Source organism: Alligator sinensis, unplaced genomic scaffold, assembly GCF_000455745.1.
Source record: "Alligator sinensis unplaced genomic scaffold, ASM45574v1 scaffold694_1, whole genome shotgun sequence".
Taxonomy (NCBI): domain Eukaryota; kingdom Metazoa; phylum Chordata; order Crocodylia; family Alligatoridae; genus Alligator; species Alligator sinensis.
Genome location: NW_005842339.1, coordinates 780,570 through 802,930, shown reverse-complemented (window position 1 = coordinate 802,930; position 22,361 = coordinate 780,570). Strand labels below are relative to the sequence as shown.

General features: G+C 40.8%; 1 protein-coding gene across 10 annotated transcripts in view; it reads left to right on the top strand.

Moving 5' to 3' along the window:
• FOXK2 (forkhead box K2) overlaps window positions 1-21,025 on the top strand; it is a 93,899-nt gene extending 72,874 nt beyond the window's left edge. For 3 of the 10 annotated variants that reach the window (XM_025210179.1, XM_025210178.1, XM_025210177.1), the window contains 8 exons: window positions 3,157-3,304; window positions 3,760-3,906; window positions 7,064-7,257; window positions 8,011-8,186; window positions 9,184-9,480; window positions 9,728-9,937; window positions 16,350-16,519; window positions 18,087-18,287. In XM_025210179.1, the coding sequence (XP_025065964.1) occupies window positions 3,157-3,304; window positions 3,760-3,906; window positions 7,064-7,257; window positions 8,011-8,186; window positions 9,184-9,480; window positions 9,728-9,937; window positions 16,350-16,519; window positions 18,087-18,242 (1,498 nt within the window). In that variant the 3' untranslated portion in view covers window positions 18,243-18,287. Of the gene's footprint in view, window positions 1-3,156; window positions 3,305-3,759; window positions 3,907-7,063; window positions 7,258-8,010; window positions 8,187-9,183; window positions 9,481-9,727; window positions 9,938-10,064; window positions 10,230-13,806; window positions 13,938-14,752; window positions 14,763-16,349; window positions 17,837-18,086; window positions 18,290-20,591 lie in introns of those variants that run through there. The other 7 variants (XM_025210175.1, XM_025210176.1, XR_001358450.2 and 4 more) reach the window with 6 other exon arrangements.
• Window positions 21,026-22,361: the final 1,336 nt, after the last annotated feature.

Sequence of the window (22,361 nt, the reverse complement as noted above, 5' to 3'; positions counted from 1 at the left end):
CTCTGGATGCTCTTCAATTTATCTACATCCTTTCTGTAGTGGGGGGCCCAAAACTGAACACAGTACTCCAGATGTGACCTCACCAGTGCTGAATAAAGGGGAATAATCACTTCTCTTGACCTGCCAATGCAGCCCAGTATGTGGTTAGCCTTCTTGGCAATGAGGGCACAATGCTGGTTCATATTCAGCTTGTTGTCCACTGTAACCCTCGGGTCCTTTTCTGCGGAGCTGCTGCCCAGGCAGTCAGTCCCCAGCCTCCACTGGTGCATGGGATTGTTCCATCCGAAGTGCAGGACTTTGCACTTCTCCTTGTTGGACCTCATGAGATTCCTTTTGGCCCAATCCTCCAATTTGTCTAGGTCACTCTGAATCTGTTAACTTGAATCTGCCAGTTTAGATGTGTTGGTTAATTATGTACATAATTATTATATACAAAATTAATCATTCTTTTTCTCCCTGGTGTAAAAGAAATGTGGATAGAATTTTAAGAAGCTCCAAAGTGTTTTAGGAGCAGGAGTCCAAATGAAAATGTCTGGGTCTTGTACTCCTAAGTCATTTAAGTTTCTGAAAATTCTACTTTTTCTTTTCAGATTGTAGGTCTACTTAAGTCAAGGAATTTAAAGCTAATATATTTAATTTTATTTCTACTTTTAATATTGGATCCCATTAATGAAGCCTACGTTTAGAGATGAACAAATTCTGTTAATCAAAGGGGGGGGTTTCAAGGTAGCAGTAATAATAGTGTGAGGCTTATAAACGGTTTGTGTAAGAGGTGAAAAAAAACCCCACACCCCAGAAAAAATATACTTTGCCCACAGCTTGTAAATATTTCAAGTATTTATTATGTTATCTATATCACCTGTGCCTTTGCATTACCACAAATACTTTAGTTGTCTTTCAAGCTTTTCAAATAAGTATTAAACTATAGTTAAAGATGATGGTAGTTTTAAATTTGAATTAGAGCTTGACATTCTCCTTAAAACATCTTGTTTTGTAGTGGACTCATCAACTTGCTTTGATTACTATGTTAGTGTGTCAGTATGTGGTATAGTGAGCTAAGTAAAGGGATACTGTCAGTTGATATGTGCAAAACTTAACATAGCACAGCAGTGACCTATATTTTCAAAAAGTTGTCCTGACCCTTTGGCGCTCTGTCTGCAAAACCAGAGTTTTTTCCATACAATATTCTCACCTCCTGGGCAATCCAGTTAGAGCAAATCCCAGGTGCTAGAATTGTGGCAACTGGAAATTTTTCTTTAAAAAAAAAAACAAACAACCAGAAACGTGTTGGTTTTTTTTTTGTCACAATCTCCAAACAAGTGTATATCACCATCTCTGTTTCTTGCTTATTTTTTCACGTTTACCTTTTTTGGTTCTGCTGAGGGCAGAATTTATTGCAGTCAGTATGTAAACATTTCTGAGGTCTGTTTCCTGACATGAAATTATCCAAATAGGGAAAAATGTTGCCCACTGACATTCACAGAGATAAAGGGATAGTGGGAAATCAGGGGAAATGGCATCTTTGTCCAGCTATGCTTCAAGTGCACTGTAGAACAGGGCTGTCCAACTGCCTACATGTGGCCTGCAAGGGGTTAAGTTGCAGCCCCCAGGCTCTACTGTCCAGCCGCAACTCTCCAGGTTTCGTCTCCTGCCTACAGCTTGTGTTCTGTGCTTGCTGGGCGAGATGGCACAGGGTGCTCAGGGTGAGACTGGGGCCCTGCAGTGGGGCAGGTGCTCAGTATTGTGCGGTGGGGGGAGGTCATGTTCCATGTTGCATGGTGCAACAAAGCGGGGCATCCATGTGGCATGTGACCTAGGGGCCCATGACCCCCACTGGCACGGCCCATAGCTGCTTAGAAGTTGGACAGCCGTGCTATAGAAGATGAAAAAACAAAAACCTGGGGAAAATGCTATGGTGCAAGCTGATTTCAGCGTCCAGTGATACTTTAGCTCCTCAGCTACAAAAGTAGCTCTTCAGTTTACCACCTGTGGCTTTTCACAGAAAATAGGGTAAAAGGGTTTTGCTTTTGTTGTTGTTTTACTGCATGCATTGGGTTGGGTATGGCTTTCCTGCCATCTTAAATACTATAACATCTGCCATCTATGTCTATTAGTTGTGGTACAAGCACAGTAGTTTTCTTTTGAACTTAACTGTTTGCCACAATTCACCTGGAGGAGGGAGGGCCATGCATTCATTTCAGGCTGCAATTGGATTGATCCCTAATCCCAAAAATAGTGTCTTCTGCTATGCCACACATGCTTAGCAGGAGGCGCAGTTTTGGAGTTAAGGATCGGATCCCAATTGTGCTCTTCCTACTTGCCATTGGGGGCTAGGGGGAGCAGTTAAGGGGAGCTTCATTATCCTGGGCTCTCCCTGCACTAGTAGTTTGAAAGCAAGGTGCCTGCAGGTCTGGAACTGACAGCCAGCTAACATTAGTTCTGGCCAGGGACCACACAGCCTTGAACTGGCCCCAGCCCTGCTGGGGTCCTGCTACACATTCAACAGAAGGTGCCATACAAACCAGCTGTAAAAGTGTTGTACATTATTTCTATTATGTTATTGTTTAACATAAAACTAGGCAATGCTAAAACAGGGCAGTTATGGTAATTCTCACACATGCTTTAAATGAAATTGATTTTAAATCAGTAAAAACCGTTACTTATGGCTTATTGTTCTTGTTACATTTTTGCAACCCCACTATTGCATCCAGTCCCAGAAATATGGCAACAGTAGTTTTCTTTAGCAGGCTAAACACAAACATCTGGTGCAAATCTGAGGCAGGATCTATCTCTGAAAAATTTCAGATAGGAGAGCCAGATGAGCATCTCAGATTTTGGGTTTTATAAATTCCAAATACAATGGACATCACTATCAGCAAAACTTTCATGTACATAGCCTAACAAAACAATTGATCTTTCTTTGCTCTTTGAAGAGGAGTGTCTGGAACTTCATTTGATCGGACTCTTCCTGCAGTGATTCTAATTCTTACAGCTGAGTTATAAATCTTGTTTTCCAAGCATTTATAATCTGACACAGTCTTGACTACAGTCTGGGAGCTCTAGTGGGTTTTCCTGTAATAAGAGCTTTTTGATTAGAAATAATGTGGTGATATACTGTATAACAAAATAGTAGGATCCTGTTTTTGTGTTCCACAGTGCTGCAAATTCCTGCCCATCTAGCCCCCGTGGTGCAGGCTCTTCAGGGTACAAAATGAGTCGTGTAATACCATCTGACCTACATTTAATGGCTGACAATTCACAGTCAGAAAATGACAAGGAAGCATCGGGTGGAGATAGCCCAAAGGTAAATGTTGCTTGGAACTGAACCACAAAATAAAGCCTTATGCCAAATGTAACATTGTTGGAAATCTGTTGGCCAAAATACATGAACCCAGATATGATTTGGCACTTAGCAATTGAAAACAATTTTGGAGTCAGAGCCCTTTTTTAATTAGATGCATCGTGTGTTGATTTTCTTTTGATATAGACCTACATTGAAATTTTTGTGTCCGTTATGCATACCCATTTTTAGGTGTTAGCAGAGTTGGACTTACTTAAATCTGGTGTTAGTTTCTCATGGTTTCCAGCGTTATCTTAAATTTTCCTAATTGGAAGTTTGTTTTAGTTCATTCTTTTTTAGATTGTTTCACCAAAAAGTGTTGAAAAATTAAATTAATTGCATTTTGTGAATTTAGTAAAGGTTTATACAATTGTTAAGTTCACTGGTGCATATGGTTTGTTTTTGTTTTATTTTTATAGGATGACTCAAAGCCACCTTATTCCTATGCACAACTAATAGTACAAGCAATTACAATGGCACCTGATAAGCAGCTTACACTAAATGGAATTTATACGCACATAACGAAAAATTATCCATACTACAGAACAGCAGACAAGGGCTGGCAGGTAAATCTGATTTTGTGTGTGTGTGCTTTCTTTGTGGTGTTTGTTTTTAAGCTGTGAATAAAAATTCCAATGTAGCCAACAGAGGTTTGACAGCAAATATACCGAGGTAACTTGTTTTGTTTATATTGGTTATATTTAATGAACCTGACAAGCCTTCAAAGGTTTTGGGATGACTTGAATGGGTTATAAAAGTGTGTGGAGATAGAGGCATCTCTGACTCTACAAGGTGAAACGCACCTTCAGTTTTTCAACAAGGTTATTCCATATAACTCCAGTAGGAGGACTATAAAGGATTTCCATGGGCTAAAAATACTATAATCACTGGTAGGATAAAAATACCTACCAGTGAATACAAGAAAATTGTATTCTGTTTGAATTACTACGTATGTAATACTACCTCAGCAAACCAAAATGAGATCCCTAATTATCTGAATCCAAGCCTGTTGAAAGTTGTGGCCTTGATCATGTGACTCTAAGTTACAGGTACACACAGTTTGCTTTAGTTTGTCTTGAATTGGTATCTGCCTCATTTTTATTTTTGGATGTGTGCAAATTAAATGCCATTTGCCAATTTGCTCTGTCTAACTATATTGTCTTAACAAGCTAAGCCATCAATTTCTTCAAAATGTAAGCTTTTTTTTTTTTTTTTTTTTTTTTTAAAGCAGATTTTGACCACAGCTCACTGCTGGATGATCAAATGTTTAGCCCAATTCCGTATGTTTTTCCTAAGCATGCAGAGATACAACTTCAGTGCCTCTGCTGCTACTTCTAGTTTTACCGAGGGAGGGTAGAGAGCAATTAGCAAAACCGGTCAGTTCACAGTTGCTATTCAGGATCCTGTGGGCAGCATTGCAACTACAATGTCAGTCAGGTCATATCGGTTTCACTGTGCTGCTGCTTAGCAGAGTTATGATCTGCAGTCGAAACAGACACTGAAGTTATTTACAGGGCAAATGAGAGAGATGGGGGAGGGTTAAGTAACAAAGAACTACTTTCTACTTACCATGCAACTAGTAAGTTAAAGAATATGCTCCTTCACCTTTGCAGCAGTAAAGGGGAATTGACCTTTCAGATTTATCACAGAACTACTAGCCCTAGAGGCTATATAAAAATAGTACACTCTCCTTATTCCCAGTAGCTGAAGGTATCGGACTTCTGGGCTTCTCACCAGGGATTCCACTGCCAAAGGCCTCCCCCTTTCTCAACTTTTGCTCTGGCTAGTCTGTGTTCAGTAAACTGCTCAAGCTGTACGTGTACATCTTTTCTCTTTCGTGTAATATGGTCTTCTGCTTGCATACCGTGTATATATATGTAGATTCTACCCTGGCAGTAGAAGCTAGTGTTAAAATATTTTTGCGTACCTTTTATTTTGAACATAATCCTTAAATTTTATATATCTGGTCTATATATTGCATTTTTTCCCAAAAAATCTGGTTGGTTGATACAGCATCATGTGTTCTTGTATAATCTGCATTATGGTTTGTAGTATAAAAATCAAGCATTTAAATGTGTAATACTTTGCAGAAATAAAATTGCAGACACAGGATGCATCTTCATTTCAGAGAATTGATAAAAAGTTCACCCTTATTCCTAAAAAGAAATAGGAAGGTATAAAATGCAATAGCTGTGTAGGTATTTTGTTTGGTAGTCATGTAGAATATTACTATGATGCTAGGCAGTTTATCTCATTTTTTCATTCAACCTCCAAGTTTCAGGCATTTGATTGCAGTTTTAGAAATGTAGGTGTTTAAGATTAAATATGTTTATCTACAATCTCACAAATATTTGATCCCTTTCTATTATATAAAAGCCTGTTTTGTTGAGGATTCATCACAGTGAACTCATTCTGGGGGTTATTTTGCTTCCAGGTTAGAAGTGTTGGATTTACTCTTCTCTCCAAGCAGATGGAGATGTAAATACAACTGTGATAAACTTATAGTCTTAGCACCTTCTGGCCATTCTGTTTCAGTCTTTGGCAAGGGAAACATCTTCTGGTTGCATCAGATTGCACTGAAGAAACCATACAAGGGTATCATTGCTTTAAGTTCTCCAGACCTGCTGCTAAGGTCATGACTGAGGTGTTTAAAAGGCTGACCTGACATTGGATTGGCATTTAATTTCGAAGGTTTGGAAGAGTTTTGATTTTAAAGGTTAAATTTTCCCCACCAGCTGTTTGTGTTAACATTCAGCATATCAGAGGTACTGTTAGTGTGTAGTCCTATTTGTTTTTACTGCCTCGGTAATCAAAATCAGAAAGATCAAGATATGATGTCTCTCTATAGGAGATGCATGAAACCAAGGGCGGACTTGGTTCTGTTGGCTTCAAAACTGGCCACTTCATGCATCTCTATCCAAGTGGAAGTTCAGTTTACTTTGTGTCATTGCAGTTTGGGGATACAGTAAAGGTGCGGTCTGTAACATAATCTGAAGATCTTTGTTTATGTTGGAGAACTGTATTAGAAGTCATTGTTATTTAGTGTTTTTCCTTAGTTCACTAAATCCTTTGATTATTTAATGAGAGTGTCAAATGAAAGGCATCTTTCCCTGGACTGGGGAAGAATAATTTGGAATTGAGAAGTTGCTAAGAGCATTCTCCCTATTTTTGTCCTCTGATGAACGGTAACTCCCAAGTATATAGCTGCATTTAAAATTTCTCCACCCTAACATTCACTTTTCTTACTATGGAATAGTAAATAGCATATTGTGCCAGATCTGTATCAGAATCAGTATACAGTATGTTTTAGAAGCCCAATGGGAACAGCCTGACCTTTTTTCCCTTTGAGAAGCAGGATGCATGAGCGCCAGTAGTTCTTTGTTATTTGCTGTTTTTATACCCAGACAACTCTTTTAAAAAAAAGTTTTAAAAAAAAAATTAAAGCTCTGTTGTGGCTACCATCCTTCTCACTAGAGGACTGAAATGGAATTCCCTTAGTAGCTCATTTAATATTGTTCTTTAATTGTTATGAGAGGTCTAAGCAGTACTTAAGATTCCTTTTTTCAGGTTCAGCACAACTGTCTCTGTAGCCCTCCTTAATTCCTACTATCTTTAGAGAATCAGAGACCTGAACCCTAAGTCTCCTGTATTACAGACTACTGCACTTGGCCACACTCTGATTTCAGATGTATGAATTCTACATATTTTTCTTATGTTCCATAGAATTCAATACGCCACAATCTCTCTCTGAATCGTTATTTCATCAAAGTACCACGTTCCCAGGAAGAACCAGGCAAAGGCTCATTCTGGAGGATAGATCCTGCCTCTGAAAGCAAATTAATAGAGCAGGCTTTTAGGAAAAGGCGGCCTAGGGGAGTACCTTGCTTTAGAACCCCTCTGGGACCACTCTCTTCTAGGTAAGGAAAAACAGATGAACCGAAAGACTATGGCTGTTTCTTAACCTTCAGGCTGTTACAAACTTGAGAGCTTTGTTTACAAGTTTAATTATTTAATATAAAATTGAGTGTGGTTGAATTCTGTGAAATTCACTAGTTAGGCTGCCCCCATGCAGTGGGCCTGTTTTTATTGCTTGATTTAGTGTTAATAAACTGACTCAATTTAGATAAGTAATTGGCAGCTTGTTAATATATGGAGATGTTTCTGTACTGCAGTGTTACAAAATTAAAACTGTAATTACTAACTTTATCTACTTTCATTTAGAACTGTTTATATAGAAAATACCAAATCTGAGCTGACAGTTTTATATTAAGGTGAAGGTGACAAATGTATGTTTAGTTGGGTAATATTAACCAATATTCTTAATGGTGAAATAATATATAGATTTAGTTATTTGCTTTGTAAAGATTATGTCCCTTTTCTGCTTTTGTTGGCATCTTTTGAATTAACCTTTAAACAGCTGATCATCATTCTGTCCCTCCAGAACAAACATTTGTACTGTTGCATGGATTGCTTAGAAACGTCACATAAGAAAATGCCCAAATGTTCAATTCCATAGCATCAAAATAATATACGGTGGTATTGATTTGGCAGAAGGCAAAAGGTGCCCTCTCATGGACAGTACATATATTACAATATTTTAGAGGTGAGGTCACTCATTTTTAGTTATTAACATAAAACACACCAGCTGCTGCTTTCATTTTTAAATACAGAAGTGCCCCAGCTTCTCCTAATCATTCTGGAGTGTTATCTGCACACTCCAGTGGAGTACAGACCCCAGAAAGCCTGTCAAGGGAAGGATCTCCAGTCCCAATGGAACCTGAACCTAGTGCTATCCAGCCAAAATTAGCAGTAATACAAGAAGCACGGTTTGCACAGAGTGCCCCAGGTGAGAAATCTAGAAAGAATATTTTTTGGGGGGTGGGGGGGAAATGTTTTTTTTTTTTTCTTTTTTGAGCAAAATTCTCACACCTAACCAAGAAAGCAGTCCGTATTTTCAGACAGATAACCTATTAAAATGTAAGGCAATGCAGGGACAAATGCATAAATACGATGTGTAAATATTTCCTGAAAATGTATCAGACGTATTAGCCATTCTCTTTCTGTTATACATGTTTCGTTCCAGCATAGTTATTCATTGTGTGGGTAAGTGGAGGCAATAGTTCCTTCTGATGTATAAAAGTGCAGGGTCTTATCATTGTCATGACTCACTCTGGAAAATTATTGAATAATGGTTGTCTTCACAGGTAGAGCAGAAATGTGCATTAAAAGGTCCATTAGGGATGAACTGGTGAAAACTAATGTAATCTGGATCGTGGGTTTGTGTGCTCAGTAAATACTTTGCTTAAGGATAGTAAATCTGCAGTCATTTCACCCTTGCTGTAGTGGGGGAGTGGGGTGGAAGAGAATCAGAATGGAAGTCATTGAATCTTAAACGTTTTTTCTGCCACTGCATTTAGCTGTGTGCATGTGGTGTTAAGAGTTGTGGTGATTAGTTTTCTTGTGTTCTAGTTACTCATTTGCCTAATGATGACATGTCTGCTTCTTACAGCAAGTTGAAGACCCATGTAAATGTTAGGTTTCATGTAAAGATACCTTGAGTTAGCGATAGCAGTTGGACCCTCAGAACCCTGCAAGCTAAGGCCAGGTCTCCATTACAGGTTCTGCCACCCAGAATGTTGACACGGCTTCATATTGTGAAGTGCCATAACAGTCTCTTATTACCCAGTTTTAGCTTTTTTTATCATCGTAGTAATTAGTAAAGGATACACACAGGATTTTTTAATGTTACGAGGCTTCAGTGTCTGTTGAGATTTAAGAGGATGATTGACTGAGAAAATACTTGATTCAAGGTGCCAGTCTAATTTTTCTACTTTTCTCAATAGGATCACCTCTATCTAGCCAACCAGTTTTAATTACTGTACAACGGCAGCTACCACAAACTATTAAACCTGTCACCTACACTGTTGCAACTCCTGTGACAACATCAACATCCCAGCAGCCTGTAGTTCAAACCGTTCACGTTGTTCACCAGATACCAGCTGTGTCTGTCACGAATGTGACTGGATTAGCGCCAGCAAACACTTATACTGTAGCTGGACAGGCAGTGGTCACACAAGCTGCAATGGTAACCCAGTCTAAGGTAGAACCTCAAGAGAATGGAGACCACAAAGAAGTAAAAGGTAAGAATTAGCTGAGCTTGGTTAGTCTTCTGTGAATACATATAACTGTTTAATAGCCTTTAAAAAAATCTTCATATATACAACAAAAAAACCCCAAAAAACATTAGCTAAAACTAGAACTTTTGCCTTTTCAGCTATTTTGAGGTTATTAACACATTGAAGACTAAAATAACTTAATTACTTCATGTTTTGTGTTAAAGTTTCTTGACTTACCATTACATTTTAAATCATTTTTGTTGTTTTGCAGTTAAAGTGGAACCTATCCCTGCTATTAGCCATGCTACAATAGGAGCTGCTAGTCGCATCATTCAGACATCTCAGACCACGCCCTTACAGACAGTTACTATAGTGCAACAGGCACCACTAGGTCAACACCAGCTACCAATAAAAACTGTAACACAGAATGGAACACACATAGTACCTATCACCACAGCGATACAAGGGCAAGGCAACACTGGTAAGCGTTTCATCAGTATTTCCTGTAGACAAACTTTTCTGGTGTCAGAGCTGGCTTCAGATTATCCATTTAAGTATTAGACTTTTCAGAATGGCCATTGTTAAATCTTATTTAATTCCTTTCTCAGACCTTTGCACTCCTACGAAAAGCTGCTGAAGTTGCAGAGACGGCAACCTGCAGCCTCAAGGATGACAAGCCCCAAATCAAACACAGTCTAAACATCACTTCTTAATGCTTTTGTAGCTCTTCAAAACTTACAACCTCTTTTGTGGGAACTGACACAATTAAAATGGCAAGCGTATCTTTGTGCAAATTAGAGCTCAAACAAAATGCAGGACTTGTTTGTGGGGCTATCATAATTTCTTGCATGCATGCATGCATTTATGCATACACACCTTTTCCCCAAAAATCAGCTGCTGGAAATTCAGGTGCACATTTCAAGCAAGGAAATATGGTAACAGCTTCTGCTCCACATGCCTCTGGTGGGGAAAGAGAAAATGAATGCTGCAAGTGCTGCACAAGGGGGCTCCCTAGCTGCTAGCAATGGACACTTTCTCTTTCACCCAGCAGTGGCTTATGTGGTTAACAGAGCAGCCACAATATTTCTCTGCACTGCCTGCCTCCCAGCCTTCCCATTAAAGCTGCCTGTATTTTTCCCAGGGAAAATACCATACTTATGAGGTTTTTTAAGGAAAACTTGTTTCCTTCGTTCTTTCAAAAACAAGGCATGCATCTTAATCAGGGGCATGTTGTATGCAAGAGAATGCAGATTTTCTTCTTTAGTTTTCTCACAGGTTTGGGCAGAAACAAAATATTAAAATCTGCAAGAATTTCAGAGGGTTGTTTTGAATAGTATTTGTCTGTGTGCCTTAAATACCATCAGTCCGCTCAGTTCTTGAGTAAGCAGCCTGATTGGGTGGCAGAACAAATGTGTGTCTGTCACGTGTCCAGATTTTGGTATGGTTTTCAGGTAAATCTAATTCTCACTGCCCATTTCCTTTTGAGCTAAGGATACCTTGCACCCTTTTTTTTGAAACACCAATTTGTCAGAGATGGATAAATATGATTTTTAAAATGATCAGAAATATGTTTTTAATCATTAAAGTCCCAGGCTTTTGTTTTAGTTGCTTGCAAGGTGCTCAACATTCAAGGTATAATATAATATTATTTTCTATGCCATTCTTCTATATCCTAATATTTGTACTGTTTTTTTATTACTACTGCATATTGAAGATTTTGAGTTTACTGTCCTTTTTCAGTTGTATTAGGATACTAAAATGTTCAGATTATTCCTTCCAGTATGCATCATTTTCAGTCACGTTGGTGTTGCCCATTTGGTAGGCTTTGAGGCCCATGTGAAATAACTGCTCTCCCTTTCTAAATTTTGTCATGTGCAAATTTTTGCTACTTCCAGTGTTCCCTTTTGAAAATGGGATTTAGAATTCTGATTTTTACTGCAACTCCAAAGTAGCTTCTCCTTGTGCATTCTGAAGCTAGCAGTTTCAAGAAGGCAGTCACTAAACTACCTGCTTAAAAGCTGGTTTAGAGAAGCAGTTCTTCTAGTCTAGCTGCCTGTTATTCCATTTGCTTGGAATAAGTTAAGCTCTCCACAAGAGGCTTCATATAGGAACTGTTATTGTCTTCAGGCAAGGCTCAGACTGTTTGATGAAGATACCCAGTATGTGTGGGTATCTAGTCTTAAGTAGTCTACCTGTTAGTCTATGCCTGAATATGTTATGCAAAACCCCTCTTAATAGAAGCAGTCTTTGTAGTTGAAATCTTTAGCTAGTTTTCGATTTATAAATCCAGTTTTTCACATATTCTTTGTGCAGAACTTCACCCGAATGAAACAAGTCAGCATGACATTTCATAAGTGTTTTTTATTTTGATTTGATTAAATATGTTATATTAAATTTGATTAAATATGTTATCATTGGCAAGGAAAGTTAATTACTTTTTGATGACTGTAAGAAGCTTAAGTAGATATCTTAGTGATGTGGGTATAGTCTCTCACTATTTATATTGTCCCTAGGATACCCACTAACTTAACAAACCCAGTAGTGCTCTCTACAGTTCCTGGAATTTCCTGGAATTTTGCAAAAAACTCTCGATCATGGGACTACATAGTCTGGAGTAACACAACAATGTAAGGAGTATTTGCATCATGTGAATACTTCACAAATTACAGGGCCTGTTCAGCTGCAAAAACAGTTGTCAGAGCAATTCTTTTAAATGCTCAATAAGTAGAGGTGCACCAGTGCATTGGTCCCATATTGGATCAGCCCTGATACAGGAAAAATTGAGAGCATCAGCAATCGGCTTTTTTGCCTCATGTGACCTATAACATGGTGATAAATGCCCTGTGCATGTGCACAGCCACAGCTGGCACGCAGCCTGGCGGCTTGGAGAGCAGCATTGGCTGCTAAGTGGTGTGGGGAGAGAAAAGAGGGGGCAGATGGAGGCCCCCATGGTGAGGGAGGAAGTGGGGCTGGGGCAGGCATTGCTCAGCCAGGGCAGGGCAGGACATGGGACAGAGCCATGAGTGACTCATCTGGAGGGCAGCTCCTGACAATGCATGCATCCCAGGGGGGCATGGGGGTTGTCTCTCCTCAGATCTGCATGGGGCAGGGTGGGCTGCCACTGCAAATTGGGGCTGGGGCTGTGCTGGGCTCTTCCCGGCAGGGGGGCTGGGCCAAGCTTCACTTGGGGTGAGCAGTGGTGGCACTGAGGGGGGGGGGGGGCCTATGGTGAATTTTGGGGTGACTAACTCCCCCGTATCCTCCCTCCCAGCACCAATAGCACCCTCAGAGTGTCACCACTATCCACCCCAAGCAAAGCCAAGCCCAGCCCAGCCCCCACCAGGAAGAACCTAGTGGTGCCCCAGCCTGCCCTCGCACCACATGCAGATCCAGGAACACACACCCCCCCATGCCCTCCCAGGGTGCATGCAGCAGCAAAAGCCGCCACCCCTGCACTCCCCGGATGAGACTCATAGCTCCGTCCCGTGCCCTGCCCCAGCTGTGCAGCACCTGCCCCAGCCCCATTCCCTCCCTCACCACGGGAGCCTCAATCTGCCTCCCCCCATCCCTTCCCCCACAGCAGACTTACCAGCCCAATGCTGGTCTCTAAGATGCCTGGCTGCATATTGGATTGGTATCAGCCATTATGGCTCCTTGAAAATCGGCCAGCAGTATCGGTCCAAAAAATCTCTTATCAGTGCACCCCTATCTGGAAGAAAATACAAAGAACATTTTAAGTGGGAGTCAAGGTTGTAAATATATATCTGATACTCAGGGGGAGAAACCCCAGGCAGTTTGAAAGACAGAAAATAAAACATAACTGCTGTTTTTTAATATTTTATCCTTATTGTAGCTGGAAAATAGCACTTTCAGATCTTAACATCTCTGCCCATAGATCTTCGTTGCCTTTCATTTCATTGGCATTTCAGCATAGGATTCAAATTGGAGGCAGAGGCGGGTAAAAATTAAATCTACCATTTCTGTTTATAATAACATTATACAACTAGACTTGCCTTACTCTAATTTTCAATGTAGATTTGAAACTGTAGCACTCGTATACAGCCATACACTAACTCTGACCCTTTACACTGAGTTGCAGCAAGTGCCTCATTCTATTAAAAAGACTCCCTAATATACAACATACTAACTCTCTTTACTTTTCAAATGCTAATAGCTAACAGGAATGCAAAACAGTGTCTTGTACCTGGTGAGCACAGTGGTTAGGTACCTGAATAGTAGTAAGGATGATTTGTGGAGCATTAACTTTCCATTTCCTAGTTTTTAAATAGGTTGTTAATAACTAGTGGTAACTTTTCTTCTGATGTAATTATTTCTTTGCTGCCTATTCAGAGCACTATTGGGAGCTACTGATGATTCTGACTTGAAATTGAATGACTTCATGTGCCAAAAAAATACAGACAGACAAGAGCACAGGATTTTGTACCAGGAATGCAGCCTTAACTGGGAAGATAAGTGTAAAGGTTGTTTGCTGGCCACATAAAATAATTGCAAACAAGCATTCTCTTCCATAACCAGTTTAGAATAATTTATGCTCTCCATAGGAGACTTCATATATGACCTGTTAGAAGTTAAGAATAGGTTAATTTTAAGTTTCCTAAAGGGTGACTAAAATCAATGAAAATCTATACAAAGCACCTCTTAGAACAAACAAGAGGCTGTTCACACTCTGAAATAGTTTTTATAAATGCTATAGTTCACAAACCACATGGTGATAGCCTTATCCCTGCTTCATTTTCATTTTCCAGCATATGCTGCTTTTATTTTCTAGCTTCCTTTTCAAGGTGATACTGAAGTTCCCTTTCTTTTGTGTAGCAGTTCATGCTGGGTGCTGGGTTTTTTTGGTGCAGGAAGCGCACTGTGCGGTTATTCCTTGATCGTTTTGGTGACCAAATAATTGTTTTATCCTTCTCCTTCCCAAAGGGTGTCACTTGGTTCAGTTTCTTGATAACTGGCACTTTCTAGCACAACACCAGTACAGTATGTGAGCTGTTTTACAGAAATGTATATTTATCATCTCTTCATAATGTCATTGTTCATGTGAAGTATGTGTTTAAGTGTGTCACAGCTGCAGCTGTGTGTACTGATTGTGGGGCTCTTGGCGTAATTTTGTATGAACATTATAGTACTAGGACTGGGGGGGGGGGTCTCCTTCCCCCTAAATACAAAGGAGTAGGAGGATAACTGTTCTGGGAGAGTGTACAGTCTCTTGGGACATGATATCCACTCTACTCACATGACCACAAATGTACTTTGTATGTGCATTATATTCCAACAGAAAAATCCAGGTATTGTGCAACAGAGTTGTTCTAAATACAGATGCCACCAAATGAAGTGATGCAACTAGGAAATCCTGAATTATGTCAGACGAAGTGCACAGCAGCTAATAAGACACGTGGAGGAAGCCCAGCCCCTTTCAACACTCAGGCATCATCCAGCAGATTCACCAATAAAGTTATACTGGCCAAGTAGCTTTCAGCCCATGCTAACCTACGCTAGGAGCTGAGTAGCCTTACCTTTGGGGGAAATGTAAAAGTGACATAAAAGTGCATTCCCCTTCTCCCTTAGTACTTCACTAAGTGCAGGTCAGAGAATTGGGTCCTGTACTTTTGAACATGGAAGTAGACACTGTTCGGTCTGAGAGCAGTGGAGCTCCTACACGTTTTCTCAATAATGTGCCTGTGTGGTGCACTCCAAGAAGAGATAATTTATGTATTACTTAGCAGTCTGTTAAATCTCGGTTATTCATTGCCTGGCTCCACGCATTGTGTATGCCCTTCAAATCCTGTACTTGATACCAGATAAATTTTTTCATGGGCTTCAGTGGAAGGATGACTTTGTCTCCTTTCCAGAGCCTCACTCCAGTTCTGGATGTGTTGCATACCATTCTGGCTCTCTGCTTTGCTTCGGTGCAGCTCGGTCAGCTCACTTCCTTCTCACTATCTAGGTGACAGCAGGAGGAGCTGTGAGAGTAGAGAGCAGAAAATCTCCCAGCTCTTGGTTCTGGTGCTAGGATGACCTGTGATTGTAAGAGAGGCGCCGTTAAAAGTTCTCTGCTTAGCAGTGGGCTGTCACATACTCACCTGCTGGGAAATCTGGTGCATATGCAGTGTGGCCCATGTAAAAGGAATGGGACACACCCAGTGCAGACAGGCTGAAAAACGTAGCTGCCAAATTCAAACAAGGCTCTGTTGAGCAAGTGCAAGTTGAGAATTTTCAGTCTCACAACTTGGCCATGCTTCCCAGGGATGCCAGAAGGCATATTCCCTGACACCAGGGCTACCCAAGATCCTTTCCCAAAGCTTGGGGGCACTAGGGTTCATCATGGTCAGACACATTTTAATATGGGCAAAACAACCTACCCCTAGCTTTGTTGTGGGATATGGCAGAACCACATTTGCAGAAGTTTTCCAATAATAATTGAGCCTCTGACAAATGCCTGCATGGAAAAAATTGTCAGAATAATTGTTGGCAGAGGGGAGATGTAGCTCTTCGGTTAAATCTTTTGGACCAGGGTCCAGGAGATCTGAATTCACTTCCCAGCCCTGCCACAGGCTCTTGGTGTCATTTTGGGCTAGGTCACTTAACCTATCTGGCTTTGGTTTTCCATCTCCCAAATAGAGTTTCTTTCCTTTACTATATCTTTTTTATTAAATCTATAAGACTTTATTTTATCAATTTAAATATAAATTGGGGCAGGAATTGTCATCTTTGGACAAAGACAGTAAACTCTTAATTTCATTGGGCCCGCTGTAATGTGGTAAAACGATAAAGGAATCCATTGTATTTAATTACAGAGCAGATTCAGTTCTTTTATTGTCTTGTCTGTTTCAAATGGGTTTGGACTCTGAACTTTTTTGTTGATCTTTCTACAGCTACTGCAAGTCCCTTGCATATGTTAGCAACCCATGCGTCAGCATCGGCATCTCTTCCAACGAAACGCCAGAACGGAGACCAGTCGGAACAGCAAGAACTTAAACGTATCAAAACAGAGGATGGAGAAAGCATAGTCATAGCTGTTAATGTGGACACCCCATCTGTTGCAGTGAGTGATCAAGGCAGCCAGAACTAGAAACTTTAGAGGAGTTTGCTTTTTAAAAAAAAAAAAACTCCATGGTGCCAAAAGGAGACACTTAAATATAACACCTAAAATATTGGAACATGTTCTCACGCAGTGGGGAAAGGGCCCTGTGATCAGACTTCAACTTTCAGCACTGAAAAAACAACACAGGTGGCCTTAAAACTCAGTAATTTAAAAAAAAAGTCAAACTGCAAAGCGTCTTGTTCCAGAGGCTGTGATCCCTCTCCTCCCCACCCCCTACTGAACTAACTGTGTACGCTGAGACATACAGTGTTGGGGAGGGCTGCAGCTTTAAAAAATCTTTATTGGATTATTTTAAGGACTGAGTATCTCAGTGTAACAGCAGCATGATAAGCGCTTAGTGTGAACTGGTTTCAAACGATTGTATATTCCTTAAAGGGAACAGAGGCAAGGAGCCATTTCCTACATCTTGGCAGCTAGCCTTTCATAATGACCTACCCAATGCAGTTGTTGGTAGATATGCAGTATTTTGTTGTTCACATGTGGAATTAGAAATTTTTGAGGTGTATTTTCATTTCTTTGCAAAATAATGGGGTCTTTGACATTTCAAATCACTCCATTTCTACTCTGGAAACTTTGAAATCACACAGTACTTTTCATGTGAAATTTTGTTTGGTAAAAAACTGAATGTAGGGTTTTTTTAACCGATGGAATGATTTACTTTTGTCTGTCCTGTTAAAGTTCAGATAAAGCTACTTTATTACATCTGCAAATTTTCATATTTTAGCAGTTGCCTGATAAATTTAATCAAATTTTATTACCATGTGTAGTGATCAAATGCTTCTTTGGGCTTGCATGTAACTGATTAGAAATTACAATGTAAATGAGCCGTTAACTGACGTTAAAGAACTGCTATGAATTTGACCAGAACTGCACTTATCTGTTTCTCTTCCTTGCTACCTTTTGCTGTTTGTTACTTTGTGTTGACTTTGACTGTCCCTGGCATATTTTTCCAGTCTAAAGTAAAACAAGAGTCTCGCTTAATATTGTGTATGTTTAAGATAACAGACTGTTCTTCATTTAGAAAAGATAAAATTCTTTATCACAAGTCCTTTTAAAAAGAGAGTAAAAATTATCTTGTCAGAGGTATATTCAATATTTTTAAGCTTACACACCCATCAGTAGAAATTAATCTGACCAGTTTATCCATAAAACTTTTGATGTCCTACACTGACCTCCTGGGGTCTCCATTAAGAGTAGCTGTTGTGGTTTTCTAACAGTGGCTACCATATTATTATAATAAAAGTTTTTTTAAAAGTGTGTGGTCTGCAGTTGGACATATTTTAAAATATATTGGTAATTTCTCACTTTAATTGTGGTAGTAGTTTCCACCTTACATTTAAAAATTAAAAGTTAAGGCTGCTGCCCAGTCTATAATTCACACAATGTCTTATTTCTACGTACAGTAAGGTGAGTTTGAAATCTGGAGAGTTGGCTTTAATTTTAGATTCTGATTTGTCATGTGTAATAATCATGCCATTATTTATAATATTTTTTCCATTTCAAAAAGGAAAATCTGTGTTTTTATGATGGACTGAAACGGCTTGGAATGGCTTATTTTAGGCAGCTTTTGGAAACTATTTACTTGAAGACCAAATATGAAAAATCTGTACTAAGTATTGTGTTCATCCACAAAATGGAGCTGTTACAATGTCACTACAGATAATGCATATTAAAAACTATGAAAAAAACTGTACACTAGCTGAATTTATAACAGCCATTTAAAACAAATCTGTAACATAAGTGCCATTTCTGTGAAACTGTCAGACTTTTTATTTCACTTTAAAAGCAAAATGAATTAGAGGTTTAAAAAGGAAGATATACAAAGTTCCCTAGTTGTCTAATCTGATGTTAGATGTCCCTCTAGTTGCAGCCTTAACTGAAAATCAGGGCACTAATTGGCTTTGAAGCACTGATTGGAATTTGGTTTATATTCAGAAGCGACGTCTCACAGTTAGAGCTGAGTGAATAATTAGTGTAAAATATAGAGGTGCACCAATGCATCGATCTGATATTGGATTGTCATCAATATAAAGAAAATTGATTGTATCGCAAATCAGGCTGAAGTGGCCAATAATTTGACCAATAAATGCCCATGAGTGAGCGCAGCCGTAATGCAGCATGCAGACAGTGAGGAGCATAGCCCGGCATCTTGGAGAGCTGCCTCCAGCTGGTATATCTGTTGTGGTTGAAGGGAAGTGAAGGGGCGAGAGGCAGATCAACGCCCCTTGCAGTGAGGGAGGGAGTGGGGCAGGGACTGCGGTTGGCGCTGCCCAGGCGGGGCAGGCATGGGACAGAGCCATGGCTCATCCAGGAGGCACAGGGAGGAAGGTGGTGGCTCCTACCACTACGTGAACCCCGGGAGGCCATGGAGGGGGGTTGCCCCTCAGATCCGTGCGGGGGGGCGGGGCAGGACGGGATGCCAGTGTGGACTGGGGCTGCACCAGGCTCTTCCCTGTGCATGGGGGCTGTGCTCAGGGCTGCGGGGTCACACTTGGGACTGCACTCCTGGTGCACAGGAGCTACACTTGAGGCAGGTGGTGGAGCTGGGAGGGAGGTTGTGGGGGGTTGCAGCCACTCCCATATTTTGTCATAGTTCCTTTTCAGCACTGCTGCTGCTGCCTGCCTTGAGCACAGCCCCCATGTGCCAGGAGCACAGCCCCAAACATAGTCCCCATGGGCAGGGAAGAGCCCAGCACCAGCCCACAGCTGCATCCCACCCCACCCTGCCTTGCTCCCTCCCATGCAGATCCAGGGCGCACATGCCCCACCTCCCCTTGTGCCTTCCCAGGGTGTGTGCAGCAGCAGGAGCCGCCACCCCCCTGCCTCCCCAGGTCCCATGCCCCCTGGACAAGCTGCAGCTCTGTCCCATGCCTGCCCCTCCCCAGCTGGGCAGCATTGACTCCAGCCCCTACCCCACCCCCTCACTGTGGGGGGCATTGATCTGCCCGCCCCCTCCCCCTTCCCCTTCCCCATCCACCACAACAGACTTACCAGCTGGAGGCAGCTGTATCAGAAATCAGATCAGAATCGGCTGTATCCTTAAAAATCTGTATCCTTAAAAATCGGCTATTGGTATGGGCCCCCAAAATCTCTTATCGGTGCACCCTGAGTAAAATGTTTAACAGAAGTTTTATTCAGAGAAGTAAATTGCTTTAACACTTATTTGTTGGGTGGTGGGTCTGTAAAGGATTCACCTGCTGATACCCCTGATCAGAGGGTCTTGTATTGGCAGAAAAATTTGGGGCAGACAAAATGTAGGCTTTGTCCTGATTCAGCTATCCTGGACATGGGATTTGATAGCACCGTGACGTTTAGTAGCTGATCTTGAAAGTTTGAGATTGGGATTCTGACTTAAGAAGTTGCTTTTGTGAAAGCAGAAGCACCTTTCTGCAGAAACTGAGATAACAGAATGTGTGGGTTTCCAAACAATATTTAAACATAGAAATATACAAAACCAACAACAAAAAGTTCATAACCTCTCCCATACAATGAGGGCCAGTATTGGTCTGTCAGGAGTTAGTAAGCTGACAGAACATTCTTTAGCTGTTCAATATACCAGGTAGAAAGGACACGGATGCAATGACAGCGAGTGTATAAAAGTAAAGGAAAGATTGGGTGAGGCTCTTCTCACAGGTGTGCTGTGTTGATATGATACCAATAACCTTACTGAATTAATTTAAAATACCAGTCCCTTGAGTCTTCTGACCACATTGCTAACAGAAATAAAAATAAAAAAGTGTTCACATGTATCATAACCATGGGATCTGACCTCCCCCTACTGTTGAAGTCTCTGTTGCAGTTGGCTCTTGTGATGTGCCATATATTAACTGCCTTCCTCTGGATTCTTTTCAGGATGTCTATTTCTGTTCTACTTCTGTCAAGCCTGTTTTTGTGAAAGTGGCTGCTGAAAAGGCCTTTGTGAGCATGTGGTATATAGCATTGAAGGAAAATAGTCTTTCTTCACCTTTGCTTAGCACTTGTCTGCAGTTGTTTTCTTTCATGCTGTTTTTAGATTTTTGGAGGACAGACTAATGTATGGAAGATAAAGTGTTTACTGCCATCCAGCGCTCTTCCCAAGCTGCAAGGACGTATGTTTGTCCTCATGCTGACTTCGCTGCCGTGAAGCATCACAGAGGTTTCAACCCCACACCTCTCCTGGGAGAAGAAACATCGAGGCTACAGCAGCCTAAGCACTACCACTTTAAGTTAGGTCTCCTGTGTGATAATATCTAGTCTCCAAACAAAAACATTTGTAGTTCTCATTGAGATGGCCATAATGCCTTAAAAAAATCCAGAAATGACTGCAGATGACACCGAGGTGGGGGAGTATAGTAGATAGACTGAAGGGTAGGACTAGGATTCAGAGTGACCTAGACAAATTGGAAGATTGGGCCAAAAGGACTCTCATGAGGTTCAAGAAGGACTAGTGCAAAGTCTGGTACAGGCTGGGGACCAACTGGCTAAGCAGCAGCTCTGTAGAAAAGGACCTGGCGGTTGTGGACAGTAAGCTGAATATGACTCAACAGTGTGCTCTTATTGCCAAGGAGGCTAACGGCATACTGGACTGTATTAGGAGTGTTGCCAGCAGATCAAGGGAAGTGATTATTCTCTTCTATTCAGCATCGGTGAGGTCACACCTGGAGTACTGTGTCCAGTTTTGGGGCCCCCACTACAGAGGGGATGTGGACAAGTTGGAGAGAGTCCAGCAGAGAGCAACAGAATTGGTTAGGGGGCTGGGATAAATGACTTGCAAAGTGAGGCAGAGGGAACTGGGTTTATTTAAGTCTGCCGAAGAGAAGACTGAGGGGGGATTTGATAGCAGCCTTCAACTACTTGAAGGATGCTTCCAAAGAAGATGGAGCTAGACTGTTCTTAGTGGTGGCAGATGCAAGAACAAGGAGCAGTGGTCTCAAGTTGCAGCAAAGGAAGTTTGTTAGATATTAGGAAAAACTCTCACTTGGAGGATGGTGAAGTGCTGGAATGGGGTAGCTAGAGAGGTGGTAGAACCTCCATCCTTGGAGGTTTTTAAGGCCCAGCTCAAATGATCTAGTTGGGGATGGGACAAGATGACCTCCTGAGGTCCCTTCCAGCCCTAATTTTCTATGATTTGATTTATGATTAAATATGTTGATTTGTAACTGAATGTGCCTTGACACTAAAGTAGTATTAGCAATTACAGTATCACTGTTTTAAAAGGAGCACAGCTTACCACACAGTCAAGCTTGTAATTTTTAGGAGCTTGCTGGAAAACAGTGAACAATGCATTTTTATTTATTTTTTATTTGCCAGGTTAATTCAGCTTGTGCAAATGCAATTTCAATTTTTTTTTTAAGCACCAACTAATTTAAATATTTTTTTTAAAGTTCTGGATACATAAAAAGGGAAATAAATTTATCCAAGCATGCTTGTAACTGGCATTGTTGAAGGAAGTATGATCTATATAATTTGTAAATCAATTTGACTTAGCCATTCATATTTAGATCTAGTAGATCTTAGCCCATAATTAATTTTTCATTTTTAAAGGAAAACAAGCTTCCCTGCTTTTTCAGCTCACAAGTGTTTCTTGACTTGGGCTGAATTGAGGTAAAGCAACTACACGTGCCAGTTCACAGAGAGTATAGATGGGTATGACAGTGGAGGTGCTTCAGAAATGGAACACTTAAGCTGTGGACAAGCCCACAGTGACATGTAACACACCCACAACTGGAGGGATTCACAATAGCCACAGGTGTATGCTAGAGGCAAGCCTACTGCATCCTGTAGCCTGTTAGTGAGCACGCTT